General features: G+C 47.0%; 1 protein-coding gene across 1 annotated transcript; it reads right to left on the bottom strand.

Annotated features, from left to right (window-relative positions):
• Window positions 1-396: 396 nt before the first annotated feature.
• Window positions 397-14,233, bottom strand: SALL4 (spalt like transcription factor 4). Its single transcript, XM_009903195.2, has 4 exons — window positions 14,092-14,233; window positions 3,283-5,817; window positions 2,362-2,669; window positions 397-1,332 (listed from the first exon to the last, which is right to left on the bottom strand). Exons 1-4 carry the CDS (start codon window positions 14,159-14,161, stop codon window positions 910-912), a joined length of 3,336 nt encoding a protein of 1,111 aa, XP_009901497.1. The 5' UTR covers window positions 14,162-14,233; the 3' UTR covers window positions 397-909.
• Between the last annotated feature and the right edge of the window lie 1,716 nt (window positions 14,234-15,949).

Raw genomic sequence — 15,949 nt, forward strand, 5'->3', positions numbered from 1 at the left:
TCTCTTGCTAAGGAAACCAGTTCCTATGCCTAATTGCAACAGTCACCCGAGATTCCTTGCAGAGCTTTTAGACCTGACTTCCCAAGGCAAGTCTTCCCTTTCAAGAGAGAAGGAAAAAAAAAAAAGTATATACATACCCACCCATGCTCTTTTGGGGCTCTTGGTATTGAAATAAAACAGCTAGGAAAAACTGCACATCTTTGGAAGTAGGAGTTTTGGCACTATACTTGAAGGACTGTCCTAATAGTAGTATTAAATAAGCAGCAGTCAACAACACAGAGAATTAATTCCTTAGGAGCAGTAATTAAAAGAAAAAAAAAAACAGCAATGTTCTTTTCACAGAACTTCCAAGGCAAAAAAAAAAAAAAAGGAATTTAAAAAAATTGTAGTTTTTATACCCATTATAGTAAAAAGTACATTCAGAAACCACACAGAGCCAAAAATCCAAACAGAAAAACTATGCCTAAGAGGGTGGCAGACATTCTAGGATATTTACCCGCATTAATAGTTTTAATTTCTCAACAGTAAATAGAAGCTTTTCCATCAACAGTAGGTTGTTTCCACTCTATTCAAAACCTCCAAGTATTTCACTCTAAACAAAGAGGTAAATATTCTAACCTTTGGAATTTCAAGTTGCAGAAACTTCTGTAAGGCTGTACACATTAAAGTCACACTTAAGAACTACTTTGCAAGACCCGCATCTTTCCAAATAGAAGGAAATCCTATTCTTTATTATTCACTATTTGCAAAGCAATATCATGATTGTACTCTGGGCAACTCTTACAAAGACAACCATAAAATCATTTGCACGTCAATAGGAAAATAGGAGGCTGAAGTGGAATCTCTTAAAAATATATGTTTGTGTATATATATATTTGTTCTTTCTGTGTGTCAATTTCACTCGAGTTTTTAACTAACAGCAATTTTGTTCTCCTCGATGAAGTGAGGGAACTGGTGTTTTGGCACATTGTCTGCAGCAGCACCACTGGCCTTCTCCGTATCAGAACCAGTCCCAGACTGGGTCCCGTCAATTTTGGAGACTGTAGCAGTATTTATTGCTGAACCACCCCCAATGGTGACTGGCAGGGTAGGTAAGCCACCGCTCTGGATCACCGAGATCTCGTTAGTCTTCATTGCTATGCCATTGCTGAGTACTGCTGCATACTGATTCCATACCGTGGGGTCAATGCTCACTGAAGAAGGCATTATATCCTTTGGAAACATTTCAGATACCTTCTTGGGATCATTCCCCAGCAGAGCCATGGGGTTGTCAATAGAAAGCCTTCTTCCCCGCCTGGCAGAGTTATTCCACATGTGAGTTCCTACATGAACCTTCAGAAAGGAAAAAAAGTAAAGAGTATCATTAATACTGCAGCTTTTTTGTGACATACCCAAGTTCTACTTTACCAACAGCCAAGCTGCTTGAAAGAAACCACATAAGCATTTAAGCTGGCTAGTTCTTATCTTTGTTCTCTTCCTGGTATGTGTAAGATACATTCATTCTACTGCCTGACACCACCATGGCTTTCTAGAGTCTACAGCTGAAGTGCTTAGACTGCATTTTTACACTTCTTAAGTGGTGTTGGCAAAGATGCCAACACAGCAAAGATTTGCTGTGAACAGACTACATCAAATAACACCACTATATGCAAAAAAAACCTCACCAAGGAACTTAGAAAAAAAGATGTATTACACCTAAGCCAAAATCTTCAACATCACCAACGTACACTGCTCGTATTTCCAGTGACTGTTCAAACTGCGGAGTATTTGCCCTCCCCATTAGCATTTATGCAAGAGGACTGAAGAGCTTCCCATAGAAAGTGAGAAGCTCCTGTGCAAGTGAGGAAGCTGTGAGTCCCTTACAAGGCAATTGGATTAATCTGACAGTAAGGATAGACTTGCAGCAATTCTTCAGCAAGCGCTTAGACACAATCCCCGAGTGTTTTGTCCCATCTCAGGATTATCCTCTCTGTTTTATCCCTCCTCATACTGCATGATGCTTCAAGCACTACAGTGTAATGCAAGTATTCTGTAGGCATAATTTTGTAGCATTCAAGTCCATGAAATGCCTGTCCTGACACTCAAATCCAAATGAAAATAAAGCAATCTGCTTAGCAAGAACTAAGTCTTCCATCCTAAAATGAAGATCAAGGACAGTGCCAAAGACTACTGCAGGTGGTCTCAACACACTGTTTAGCAAGTTGTGTGAAGAAACCTGGGAAAGTGACAAGTCAGACAACCACTTGAGGAACTGCAAGGGAATCCAAGTTGTCTCCAAAGGCAGGACAAATATTAGCAATAATCTTTCCCTCTCTGGTACAACTTTCCCCTACAAAATGGGTCACATATGAGATGGCTTACCTTCAGGTTTCCTTTTGTTGTAAAGGCTCTCCCACAGATGGTGCAGGCAAATGGCTTTTCACCAGTATGGGTCCGTTCATGGATCTGAAGGGCACTGGCAGAGGAGAAGTTTTTCCCACACGTAGTGCAGATGTGCTGTTTGGCAGGACGGCAGAATTTTGGCCGTGGCACGAGGAGAGGGGCAACACCAGGGGAGAGAGCTGGTGGGCCAATGAAATGGCTAGTGCTAATGGGACGCTCACCATGCATCTCCATTTTTATGAGGGCTGGTGGGGCTCTAACAAAAGCAGCTGGAATGCTACTTCGACCTGAAAAGAAAGCAAAGATAATATGCACCCTGATCTCCTCCTGCTTCCAAGTCTTGCCTCACTTTTGGAACTACAAATGCCTGAAAAGAGTGCCTGCAAAACCCTCCAAAGACACATGGCAGGGCTGGTATTAGACTTGCTAGAATGCTCTGAAAGAAATCAGTTCACCTCTATTCTTGTTGGTGAGCTTAGGAGTTAGATAGTCTCAGTTTCAGGTCAAATTTATATCAACATTAGGTTCAATACTAATGTAATAAAAAAATCCCACAAGGTTAAATGGTTTTCCATAAAACACAAGCATGTACCTTTAGAGAGTTACAAAGAGAGAGCTCATCTTTAGGGGAGACTACAAAAGATACCAAGTGCACCACCCATTTAAGGACATCCATGCAACCCCTTGCAGGAGATGACAGCATGTAAGTCTTTGAATTTTGTTGCATTTTTAGTCTGACAAAGTCAGGAGAACATTACAGAACATGTGCCTCTAAAGTAATAGAGGGAGGAGGGGAAAGCTCAGGAGGACCAACAGCGGTCAAAACCTTCTCAAGATGGATTTCCTTCAGTGCTACCACCCCACTCACCCCAAATACTGGCAGCATTTCACATTACTCACCATATTCTCCATTTGCAAACTGTAACCCAGGCTCTTCTTTAATGAGCTTTCGACCAATATTGCCATAAGTTAAATCCAAAGCACCAACAACCCCTTCCATTTCTGCAGAAGCATTCTCAGGACCCTCTGATTTATTCCCCGTGCCTGTATCTTCTGGATTGTTGACGCTAGGTGACTTTGACCTTATGCTCTCAGCTTGGCTGTTGGCTGGGGATACAGCCTGGAGTGATGCAGACTCAGAGGCAGCAGGACTCCTGCCATTCTGGTAATCTGGATCTCCTGCCACGGAAGATGAATCATTTGTCATGCCATCACTTTCTGCTGAGCCATTGTCACTAGACTTCAAGCTACTCTGCCGCTGCAAATTTAAAGTAGAGTTGACAATCTTCATTTGATTCTCCAGTGCTGCAATACCAGAGAAGGTGGCTGCCGTGGCTGTCAATTCTGATTGTGCATCATAGGGAGTAGGAGGTTTTGAAGAACTCCTAGGGACATCCTGAGAGTCCAGATCCTCTTCCATCTCTATGCTTTCCACAGTGTCATCTGGGCGACTGACATCTCCATTCTTCTCAGCCACAGCAGGGTCCCCATCAGTATTGTCACAGGTGTTCTCCGGCATTGGTGTATTGGGGATTTGTCCTCCCATGTGCATGCGGATGTGCTGCTGCAACACAACTGCATTCGTAAACTTCTTCTGGCAAATAGGACACGAATGTTGCATCTTTAAAGGAGTATTGGCCCGGTGGACACCGTAATGAGTTTTAAGATTCCCTTTAGTGGAGAAGGCACGGCCACAGATTTTACACTTGAACGGCCTCTCTCCAGTGTGAGTACGATAATGCATTTTGAGTGAACTCTGGCAGCTCAGCACTCTGTGACAGATCAGGCACTCGTTGGGGTCAGCAGTGGATTTATCAATGTTTTCAACCAGTTGCTGAAGCTTTGATGTTTCAGATCCTTGCTCATTTGGGCCACCTACATGGAAGATGCTCATGCTGCAGGTAGCTTGTGGTGAACTTAAGCTCTGTTCTGTTCCCGATTCATGACCAACTGCCCCTGATGAGGAAGAGCCTGCCTCGCTTTCTGGAGAAGGCCTTGACTGCAGGTCACTTGAGAACGTACCAGGCAGAGATTCCTTAATGCCTGCTAGACTGGTGATGCTCTGAGGTGCACTGGTGACTGCAGAGGTAGGCAGAGTTGTTAGGAGAGGTTTGCTATCCACAATTAAGTTAGACTCATCCAGTGGCACAGACATCCCATATGGGATTCCAGTGCTAGTGGGAACATTGTCCAGGTGCTCAGGAACCGGGCAAGGATTCATCTTTATGTGGGGGTATTTGTCTTTGTGACGCTGAAAATGCACTTTAAGGTTTCCTTTGGTCGTAAAGCGGTTCCCACAAATGTTACACTTGTAGGGTCTCTCACCAGTGTGGGAACGCAGGTGAATCTGCAGGGCGCTGTCATTGCCGAAGACCTTGCCACAGAATTTACACTTGTGTTTGAAGAAGGGCTCCTCTACGTTTGGTTTGCTTTCAGACACGCTAATGTTGGGAGGTTTTCCCTTCCCCTTCTTTGAGGAATCTATCACAGCAGAAACAGCTGTAAGAGGATTTTGGAAGATGACAGAGTTGGAGGACTGAGGTAGCAAAGGATTCGGGAACCGAGAAATAGAGCCTGGGAGGCCTCTGCTTGCCTCCGGCTTCAAGGGGAAGGAGGAAGAAAGCCCGGCAGCCAGCGAGCTGGCAGCTGCAATGCCAGTGTTAGAATGAGGTAGTTTTCCTTGCTTCAAGGATTCCAGTGATAGGCTCTGGCTTCCAGCTTTTTGTCCAATTAAAGCAACAGCAGCCGACAACTGCTGAGACATGTGAGCACCCAGAGCTTTGAGTGGATCAGTAGCAGCTGCTATAGAAGGATGCAGCGCGTGGGGAGCCATCATGGCAATCTGAATGCGAATCTGCTCCGTCAACTGAATCTGCTGAAGTTGCTGCTGCTGCAAACACACAAGCTGCTCCAGGATCATGGGAATAGCATTAAAACTGGCTGCTGAAGAAGAGATGGCATCAGAGGTCCGCTGGTTCACAGCCACTTTAGTGCCACGTATCGTCTGCAAAGTCACATTAGTGTTTGGTACTTTGGATTTTGGTAGATAGCTTAGCCCAGGAGCCACAGGCGTGATGGGAGGTTCTATTTTAAGGTACATTCCTCCTACTGATTCAGCATCCATTTTTCCTTCTCTCTTTTCCATAGAGCCAGTGCAGCCCTTTGCCTGAATGTCCTTGCGTGTCCTGCTATCCATTCGATCACTCGGAAAGCTCCCGAGAGAAGCTTCAGAGAAGCTTTCAGGGGGTACTGTTCCCTCACTGTCATTCATGATTAGAACAGGTGGATTTTTAGTGCAATTTTTCTTATGCTCAAGGAATTCAGAGAGATCAAAGAATTCTGCACAGCATTTCTCACAAATCTTGGTTTCCTCCATGCGACACCTTTTGGAACTCATTTCACCATCTCTGTCACCTGGGACGTCTTGTGGACTCCCTTAAAAAACAAAAAGAAGTCGTATTATTAACAACTAGATTTAAATTGAGCGTTCCTTACTCTTAAAATCACCAACTTCACCTGAATTGCAGCTTAAAAGATACAAGACACTGGAAACAAGTTTGCAGATCGATCTGAAGTCGTAGTTTTGATGCTAATTCATTTGCAGCGCCACAGAAATCTGCACCTTAGTTCAGCTTTCACTAAAACCAGTAATATAAAAGGAATCTCACAGGACTTGGTGGGAAGGAATTTATTGCAAATCCCTTTATGCAGGTAGAGGGACAGTGCAGGAAGGCAGCTAGCACCTGCAAAACAGCTTTAAAAGACACACAACTCAAGAAGACAGAGAAGGTGTCATAACATTGAGCAAAACTCCACAAAACTTGGTTAACCAGGAATTATAAGCTCAAGTATAAATGTGAGATGTTTCATGGAGATTCACAGAATCATAGAATCAATAAGGTTAAAAGACACCTCAAGGATTATCCAGTCCAACCTGTCACCCACGACCTCATGCCTACTAAACCATGGCACCAAGTGCCATGTCCAATCCCCTCTTGAACACCTCCAGGGATAGTGACTCCACCACTTCCCAGGGCAGCCCATTCCAATGGCTAACAACTCTCTCTGGGAAGAACTTTCTCCTCACATCGAGACTAAACTTCCCCTGGTGCAGCTTGAGACTGTAAGACTTCATGTAACACTTAAGAACTTTGGAGCAGTTCTTGGCTGTACACTGATCTATTAGATAACATTAACTCTGTCATTATGGAAGTAATTAGCACTGAAAAGGACTGACAACAGCAAAAGTCCAATATTAGCTTTTTAAATACTTTGAAAGTACTTGCATAAAAAACTCTAAAAAACCACAACAGAAAACAAAAGATAACTAACTTACAGAACCCCACATGTAGGTATGAGGCTGCATTGATACCCATGATGATTAGAGAGGGATGTAAACAAGTCCTGCTTGTAAAACACACACAGTGGTTTCAGACCTGCTCAGGACACCCTGTTTAGCTGCACCTTTCACTCACCTGCTTTTAAGGAGGGAGAGAAAGCAAAGCTGGTCTGCAAGTTCACTCCTGCCCTTCCTCCTTCAGTGCCCCACAAATCAGACCCAGCATAATTTGCACGCAGACAAAACTAAGTATCATTCAAGGAAATATCAGAAAGGGAAGAGAAGTAGAGAAATTCTACACCAAAACAGGATGTTTTTGCTCAGTGTAGCCATCCTTCATACAACAAACTTGCACCCAGCTCCAGGCAAGCAAGCACTCAGGGCACGGGAGGCAGGAGGTTCAGGAGGCAAAATTGAGGGAAGCAGAAAGGACTACAGATGCATTACATCAAGTCAAATGTCCTGCAACTCACATTAATTGGCTCAACTTTGATGGGTGCCAAGGGTGCAGTAACCAGTGCATGTACTTCACCTCCGCACTCAGTGGGACACAACTGTTTCTCAACCACAACTGAGAATTTGTATTATGAAACCTCTTCTGTTCAAGTCTTACATCTCCAGTAATTAATTTTGGGTCTCAGCTCTAGTTCCATGTTACTAGCCCAACTGAAGACTCTGCAAGCACCAGAGCTATCTGCGGCTTTCATTTTAAAGGTGTAGCGGAACCACACATCTGATACATGTGTATATCCTGTACATGGCAGGGTGGAGGGGAAACATGTCCAAGCAACACCTCAAGCATGCTGGTTTACTGTTTTGGGGTAGTGTAAAAGCTCTGTAAGGGAGGATATTGCAAACTTGGACAATTTTAGGTTAACAAGGATATTGTATGTACGTTCAACAAATCAAACTTCAACACTGAGTAACAAAGTGTACATGAAAGCTTTTTCTTAAAAACTAACAACTCAATCAATTAAAAACCTCCAAGTTCCAAAGGCCTGTTGTGCTATAGCCTGCAGAGTGATAAATCCCAATCTATATGACTGCAATAATGTTAATCACATACACTGCAGGGTTGTAAGTCTTTGAATAGGGAGGAAAGGTGCTCTCAGCACAGCTATGACCAAAACTGTTAGGATCCTTCAGATCTCAAGAGAGAATTAAATACTTTCCACTTCGACCCAAACTTCCACAAGCGAAACAAACAAGAGCTGAAGCTTATGTATGTGTTAACATACATTTCCTACCCCAAATATCATTAAATTGATGCCACTGAAATCAGTAACTCCATGGGGAAAAAACAGCAATCCAGTTGACAGACAAGAACAAGTCATACATGATTCAGAACTTGGTCAATTGTAAGTAGAGTCAACCAAGGTCAAGAATACGTGTTTTTAAACTCAGCAAGAGTCTAATCAGACATAATGGGAAAGCAAGCACTGGTGTTGAAAAATTACAAGAACCTTCTGTGACTACTCTGTCCTTTGACTCAAGGTCTTTACTTGACTATTTTCCTAACTATTTCCATCCAACAAGTGTTTCACAGAACAGGCTAAACCATCAAAACCTCGTTTTCAAATCCTTTAGCATTAAGGGATTTAACAGTCCAACCTTCCACACCTAGTTTTACAGTTTTCCTGTGTTGCAAAACAACCTTAGGCTTCACTTTAGAAAATACAAAAGCTCTTCCTTCTACAGTTTGTCATGCACATGCATTTTACACTGCAGTTTACACCTCTGCAGAGGCCATACAAAATGTTTCAAGTGGAGTAGAAACGTCAGCATGAAAGACTGCTGCCCACCTCCGAGGAGATATTCCAGGATAACTACGTCTAGACAAATCCTCAAACTTTAACTGCTTCAAAGCATCTCATCATTTATCTCCCTTTCCTTGATAGTACTTTCTTGTTCATCCACTTTTCAACTGATAAGACCACACTTAATTCAAAGCTCCCTTTTCCCATCTCCAGCACAGCCCATACTCCTAATTTTCATAATTCTGAGAAGCTTCAGGTGTAACTTTTCAGATCCTAAGCACCACTTGCTGCCCCAGAGAAACATACTCCAGTAAACTGAAGGCACCTGTGTTGGGCAGCAGGCAGGTTAGCAGCCCCGCCCCTGCCCTCTCTTGCTGCCACTTTTGTTTCCAGTTCCTCTGACAGTAAGGCACTAGGCTCCAGATTCCAAATAAATGCCATTCCTAAGCTTGTTGTTACTCGCTGCATGACAAATAGGTTAGAGTTACGCCTGATTTTTCTTTCTACCGCAGGATAAAGGGAATATAATACCCTCCTCTACCTCAAAAAGGGTTATTTTTGAAATATACAGTCTGTAGAAGCATGACACTTGCTTGTGCAATAGCTGGGATAACAAAGGAGCACTTTATTGTTTCTTAAAAAAAACCCAACAGCTTCGGTGAAGCTCTTCAAGTTGATTTCCAGCTACATCCTTTCCCCACTATGGAAGGAGCAAACGCCTGCAATCAGCACCTCATTTACCCTGCCCTCTCCTGCTATCACTGACATGAACTTAATGCTCTGAACTGGTAGGGCTTCTCTGCAGAGAAATCTCCCCGAGCAGCCAGCTCTGCCCACCTACTGTACAAGGATTCACCGAAGAGCAGAGCAACAACTGCTTGCAGGCTTCACTTAACCCTCTCCAAAGGCTTCCCAGGGATTCGACTTCTACTGGGTGCCTCTTTTTTTTTTTTTTTTTTTTAAACATTTCCCCACCCCCGAATTTCAGGAATGTTATCTCTCAGCATCTAGTTATCCAATAAGTTAGAAGAATGCAGTAAACCCAGCAGGGGGGTTAGATTGAATCACCGGCAAATGGATGGAAAAAATCCACTATTGTGTAGGACAAGGCGGTCATCGACAAGGAAGGCTGATAAAATCCAAACAGCTCGAATTATTTTTTTTTTCCCCTAAGGGAAAAAGTGAAAAAGAAGTGAAATAAATCTGGCTGATGTGATTTCAAATAGTGTGCTGCTGGTCTACCACTAATCTCAGCTATTAGTGACATTTCCCCCCACTCTTACCAGTTGTGATAAAATTATATTTCACTTGAATTGGAAGGAAATGGTCAAAGCTTAAGCTTCCCCCAGTTTGCTGCCTTTGATGACCTTACTTCTTCCACAGACATTTGAACAACTGTTTTTACTTTCACTTAAACTTTACTTGTTACTAACACAACCACACACTTCCCCAGTTAAAATTAACCCATGGAGGATTAGCAAGCATCCATTCCAGTCCTAGATGTGAAAACCTCTGCCATCAGCTCCCTGTTGCTCTCTGGCATCATGCTTCCTCAGTTTTATTTTCCTTTTCCTAGCCAAAAAGCGGGGGCTTCCAAGAACTGTAAACTATGTAAATTCTTGCCTTCTCCAACTATAAAACACCAGTTAATGCATTTTTATTTAGCTGTGACTATGACAAAATCACCTCCTTGCTTAGGGACAATACACAAAAATCATTGATTACATAAATATATCCAAAGACCTTGATGTTTTCTACACTGAACTAAATCAGCAGCATTTCTCTGCCCCAAGAACAGGCCAGAAACGTGTTTCACACAACAACCTGGGCTTCACGTGCTTTCAGGCTCTTTCCCAGGCTTTATTATCTACTGATTCATCCTTTTGCCTGATCACCTATCCAAGAGAAATATTCAGCCAAGGCCGAAATAAACTATTGTCAATAAGAGGCTTTGAGGAGCAAAAATGTGCCCAACCACGCAGGAAAAGTCCGGCCCTGAGCGCGAAGCTTCCAAAGGAGGACACGGCGCTGCCTGCAGCCCTGGCCAGGGCCAGCCCCGCTCTCCGCCAACACCAGCCACTTCCCGCAGCCAGCTGAAAAGGTTCGACCCCCACCCAGTGTTTCTGACCACCCCTCTCTCCAAGATGTCGGCGCGTTACCTGCAGAGGCGCGGCCGCAGCCCCGCAGCTGCGGTCCAGGCGGCGCTCGGTCGGTGGAGGGCACTCACGCCCCGCGCTGCCGCCCGACCCCCGGGCGGTGCTGCCTGGCGGAGCCGCCCCGGGGAGCGCGGCCAGGCAGCCCCGGCGCTGCCATCCCCCACCAGCATCCACCTGAGCTCGGCAGCAAAGACACTGCCCATTAATTTTAAGCAGAAAGTGGCCGAGCCTGCCTCGGGATAAAGCAATGACAATAAAAAGAGCGGCGTTTTAAAGCGGCAGCAGAGGCCACCCGCCCTCGGCCCTACCTGCTCGGCGGCCGCCGGTCCTCCCGCCGGCGCGGCCCCGGACCACACTTAACACTAGTACAGTGTTTAAGACCGAGCTAAACGGCACAAACCCCGCTGCCAAGGTCAATTGCATGAGAGTCCTAATTGTAAGCCTGACATCAACTTACCACCCACAGCAAGCGGGAGGAGGCAAAGGTTAGAGCAGCAGCTCTGTCAAAACGTCACATGCTGCCGAGCCCAGCAAAAGGGCTTCATCACTGCAACCAATATAATGTTTCACTTACGTAAAAGGAAAAACAAGCCCAGCATTGCCCCCCTCCCCCCCCCCAATCCCCCGCCCCGGGGGCTCCTAGGCACCCTCACACCGCTCCAGCATCGCAGCTCAATGCACAGCCTAGGGAACTGCTCCAGGCCGGGTTTACCCCACCCACGGGAGCTTCGGGCCACCTGAAATACATATAAAATAAAACCACCACAAAACTTTGCTTCCGTCGTTAAAACAGACCCCTCTCCACTTCCGCAGAGCTCAAAGCACGAACTAGAGTTTGAAACTAAGAACATCTCCCAATTTTACTCTCAGAAAGCGTTTATTACTGTATTTAACGCAAAATTTGGGGTTTTTTTTTAATGGCAGCAATCCAGCACAATTGGCATTTTCAATCTCTTTGTGAAAATGCTAATTTTCAATATGTCCTACTATTCTCCAGTGACCACCTGCTGATTTTTTGACCTGTTAATTGATCACCAGGTTAGCAGAACCGTTTCTTACCGCGCTACATTGTTCATGGAAGTGGGTCCCAAAATTGCTTTGGGGAAAAAACAAAAACACTTACAAAATATTAGGGCTTAATTTTATTATCGAGTACATACGTAATCGTAATAATGCCGCAGGCATTATTAATCCCTGAGGTATTTCGACTTTGCTATGCACCTTCATCACTCGTCATTTACGGGCACACCTGGAGCGGGGAGTATCAAGCCCCTTTTGGCGATTTGCGGCCGGTAAGAGCCACGGCAGCCGCGATTTGTATTTCTGAGAGCAGTACCGGAGTTTCAGTGCAGGGACCGGCCTCTCCGCTGGCCCAGGGCCACGGCGGAGGGTCCCGGCGGACCGGCCGCGGGGCGGCGCACGCCAGCACGGGCCCCTCCAGTCACCCCCGGCCACGCCAGAGCCCCACAAAAGACACCCTCCCAATCCGAGACGGCAGGAGAATCCCCCCGCCCCATGAAGAACTAGAGTTTTTCCAGGTCCCCCTGGCCTGTGCATTCGCTGTCCCAGCTCCCGGAGGAATTTCCATCCAGGGTTTTGTTGTTGAAAGAGGTGGGGTGGGGAAGGGGAAAAAGCCCCAACAAGAAGCATCAAGCAGCTGGGCACTACCCCGGAGAGCACGGTGTGTAGCGATCCTCCCCCCCTGCACACCTCCCCCCGCCCAAGCGGGCCGCATCAGGAGTTATTAACCCTTTTGTTTCAGCGCAGACCCGGAGGTGGCTTTCCAGCAGTGGGCAGCGATTTACATGTGGAAACATCACCTCCATCCCCCAACCTAACCATATGCACAAAGGAAAACAGTCATGCATTAAACATGGGATTTATTGCCTTCTGGCCAGCTTGCTGTTTCTTAAGTCACCATTAACCGGACCCAACAATTGCACATTTCGACTCAAAGAAGAGAAGGGGGAGGAGGGGAAAAAAAAATTAACAGCCTTAACCTCCTGGGGGCTGGGAATAAGCAGCTCCTGTAACGTGCATTGGTATCGATCAGTTCTAGGGATGGGGGAAAAAAAAAAAAAAAACCAAACAAAAACAAACAAAAAAAAAACACCAACCACAAAACCAGTCCCTTGCGAAGGCAAGAGAACCCCAAAAAAAGTTCTTGGGGGACATAGATACGTGTTTTGGTTCAACAACCACAACTCTTTTAAGAAATGCAGCCCAGGTCAGCTCACCGCGTCTCCCCTTACCCGCCCAGGACGTGCCCTCCCTCCCGGCTCCACTCGCTCCGGAGCAGGACGGGCACCGCGGGACCTTCCCCAGCTCCGAGGCACCAAGGGCAGGAATAGCGGGGATAGAGCCCGCACCGGAGCTCGGGGAGCCGCCACCCCCGCGCAGCGCGGATGCGGGAAGATGCTGCTCCGTCCAGGAAAACCGGGCACGCTCTGGCTGCCCCGACTCTTCCCCGCTCCCGGGAGAAACCACTGGTAAGAGGCTGCAGCTGCACGCCCACCCGCGCCAGCAGCTCAGGGCTCACTTGAACCCAAATGTGTACTTTTCTCTGAGGCGCACGGCTGCGAGCTCCCCTAAAAGGAGGGACAGCGATTTGCGGTAGCGAAATCCCCCACGGCGCCCAAATACAAAGCGCTCACGCACACCCCACATTAGCTCACCGGAGTTATTTTAGGAAGTCGGAAATCAAAGATGGCTGGAGGTCAAGCTACAAAAGGTCCAGGGCGATTGTGATCTCCAACAAAAATAGTCCAAGCGGATTATTTTTCTTTTGAAACTCTACAAAAATCCTCATCTAAGTACGTAGAAAGTGTTAAACAGTCCGGGGAAACCAAACTCGAGCCATTTCCTATCTCTACGAAGATTGCCTGCAATTTCCACCCCCTCCGTTACCCCCCCACCGCCCCCCCCCCCGACCCGACCTCTCCGCCTTGGGAGGCTTTGGGGGTCACCTCCCATGAGGCTGCACCCCCAGCGCAGTTGCATCGGGGCCGGTGGAGCCCCGCGCACCGCACGCGGGAACCGGCGCAGGCTCCGCGAGACCGAGGGTTGGGGGGTGCACAGGGGGAACCGGTAGCCGGGCAGGGTCAGGGACCCTTCGGGCAGCAGCTCGCTCTGCGAAAGGCTGCGCCTCAGAACGGCCCAAAGCAGAGCCCCCTTGCTCTTGGAGGAAAAATAAGAAGGGGCCAGTGCCTCCGCTCAGCTCCGCGGTATACCGCGCTGGAGCCCCGTGGGCAAGTAACTTTCCTAAAAAACCTTCAGAGACTAGGGCTCCGCTTCGGGCAGACCCGGGGAAGGGGGGGTGGGGGGGTGGGGGGGGTGGTGAACCACGAGGATAGAAGAAGCCCCCCGGCAAGAGCCCCTCGCCGCCCCGACCGCCTCCTCCGCGCATCAGGAAAGTTGGGACCCGCCGCGGCTCCGCGCCCTCCTCTGCGCCTCTTACCACTTGCAGCATCTGGGGGCTGCTCCTCGGAGTTGATGTGCTGGGGCTTCGCCTGCTTCCGTCGTGACATGGTGCACCAGCATCGGGAGCAAAATAGTAGCAATTATTTTCCTCTTCACAACAAATTCCTAGAGTTGGGAAATTACCCCCATTGGGCGGAATGCGCATGTCAGAGTAATTATGATTATCAATAATGCATTGCGATTTATCATGGGTCCCTGACAGCTGATTGGCCTGAGTCCAAGGGCTCACAGATTATTCAAATAAGGTCCATTGATCAGGGCGCAGCGGGGCACGATGGGCGATGTAGTCCTGGCCCGGCCCGGCCCGGCCGATCGACAAAGGCGTGAGCCCCGCCGGGACCGGGGCCGCCCCCCAGCAGCCCCCCGGGCTGGGTGGGGGCAAGATGCAGCCTTGAGAGTAAACAAACAAGCCGGCAGCCCGACTTTGCAGGCTGGCGAGGGATAATACGCTTGTTATCTCACCTGCGCTTTTTATATTGTACTTGAAAGACTTTTCGCCCCCCCTTGTTCACCCCCACCCCCCCCCACCCCACCCCCACCCCTTCCCCTAAAGCCGCAGAAGGCCAAGACAAAGCTAATTCTTCCCTTTGTCGTTAGATAAGGTGGAAAAGGAAAGAGTTGTGATTGTCCGAATGGCCGAGCCCGGGGTCTCCTGGTAGTGTGGGCAAGTTAAGGGGCTTCAAAAGACGCTCCAGACGGCGCGTAATTGCGCTTGGCGTTGGTGCCTTTGCTTAAAGAGTTCTTTTAAAGTCTCACTTACTGGGAAGATGAAAAAAACTCAGTGATTAGTATTTTCAACAGCAAGTAAAAACGTTAGACGTGTAAAATGTTCACGTGAAAAACTTAATGCAAGTGAAAAAACCCAGCACTTTCAAAGTGCTTTCCTGTAGTAAGCTGACAGCGCAAGTACGCAGTGCAATCATTTTCAGTTTTACTCCCCACTTACGCTGTTGGGTTCCGTATGAAATTCTGTCACTTTTAAATCCTGCTCCACAAGCCCCAGCTAGGTTTGGTGGCACAGTGGAGGTAGAGCCGATGTGGCTAAATGTGATCAGGACCCAGCTCAGCCAAGGTTCAGATTCACTTTGCAGTAAAGCTCCCGAGTGTTAGTCACCTCTACGCCATCCATCTCCATGGAAGCCATCTGGAGCTTGCAAAAGAACAATGTGAGGGTCCTTGATTATATGGAGGTGTGGATTGCAAAATCCTCATGGGAGACGTGATGGCTTTCTGTTTTCACATAGAACACCCCCCCTCTCCCAGATCTGTATGAAATCAGTTGTGAGAAGATACTGGAGAGATTGATTTGGTGAAGAGATTATTTTCTTACTTTGGAGGATCAGGGCACTGGGTAAGGGTTCAGAAGTTCTAGGTTCACCCAAAGTCAGACTCAATATGGACATTGCACATCAGCAAACAATTTCCCAGAGTCCATGCCTCAGTTTCCCACATGTGAAGTGAGAATTGTATTTCCCTAGCCACAAAGCTGCTGTGAAGATAAATATCCATCAGTGGTGGATCCACCAGGAGGGTGATGCAGAGTGGAAACCCCAAACCTTTCTAGACAGCAGGAAGGGGAGGGAGGAAGCAATAGTAACTAACAAGGCCACGCAATTGCCGCAGAAAATTGCACAACACCACAGTCTCATTTTATTTAATGGCATTTTTACCTTGCAGAAATCCTGGGCTTTAAAAAAACTCTTATTGTGTTCTGAAGTTTGTTCCTGTGCATACAGTTGTGTCCGTGGTACTCCTCAGGATTATGTTGTTAGGGTTTTTTATACTTGAGGAGTGGGAAACTGTAGTTTGCTTGGGACAGGCATGAAGACATTTTA

This window comes from Dryobates pubescens, chromosome 26 (genome assembly GCF_014839835.1).
Source record: "Dryobates pubescens isolate bDryPub1 chromosome 26, bDryPub1.pri, whole genome shotgun sequence".
In the NCBI taxonomy this organism is placed as follows: Eukaryota; Metazoa; Chordata; class Aves; order Piciformes; family Picidae; genus Dryobates; species Dryobates pubescens.

What these genes read in the sequence shown, in the direction of transcription:
- SALL4 (XM_009903195.2), bottom strand. Translation starts at nt 14,161, where the DNA reads ATGTCACGACGGAAGCAGGCGAAGCCCCAGCACATCAACTCCGAGGAG. An exon ending in GTTTGCAAATGGAGAATATG is followed by an intron (nt 2,670 to 3,282) that starts GTGAGTAATGTG and finishes CTTTCTTTTCAG; the next exon opens with GTCGAAGTAGCATTCCAGCT. An exon ending in CAACAAAAGGAAACCTGAAG is followed by an intron (nt 1,333 to 2,361) that starts GTAAGCCATCTC and finishes TCCTTTCTGAAG; the next exon opens with GTTCATGTAGGAACTCACAT.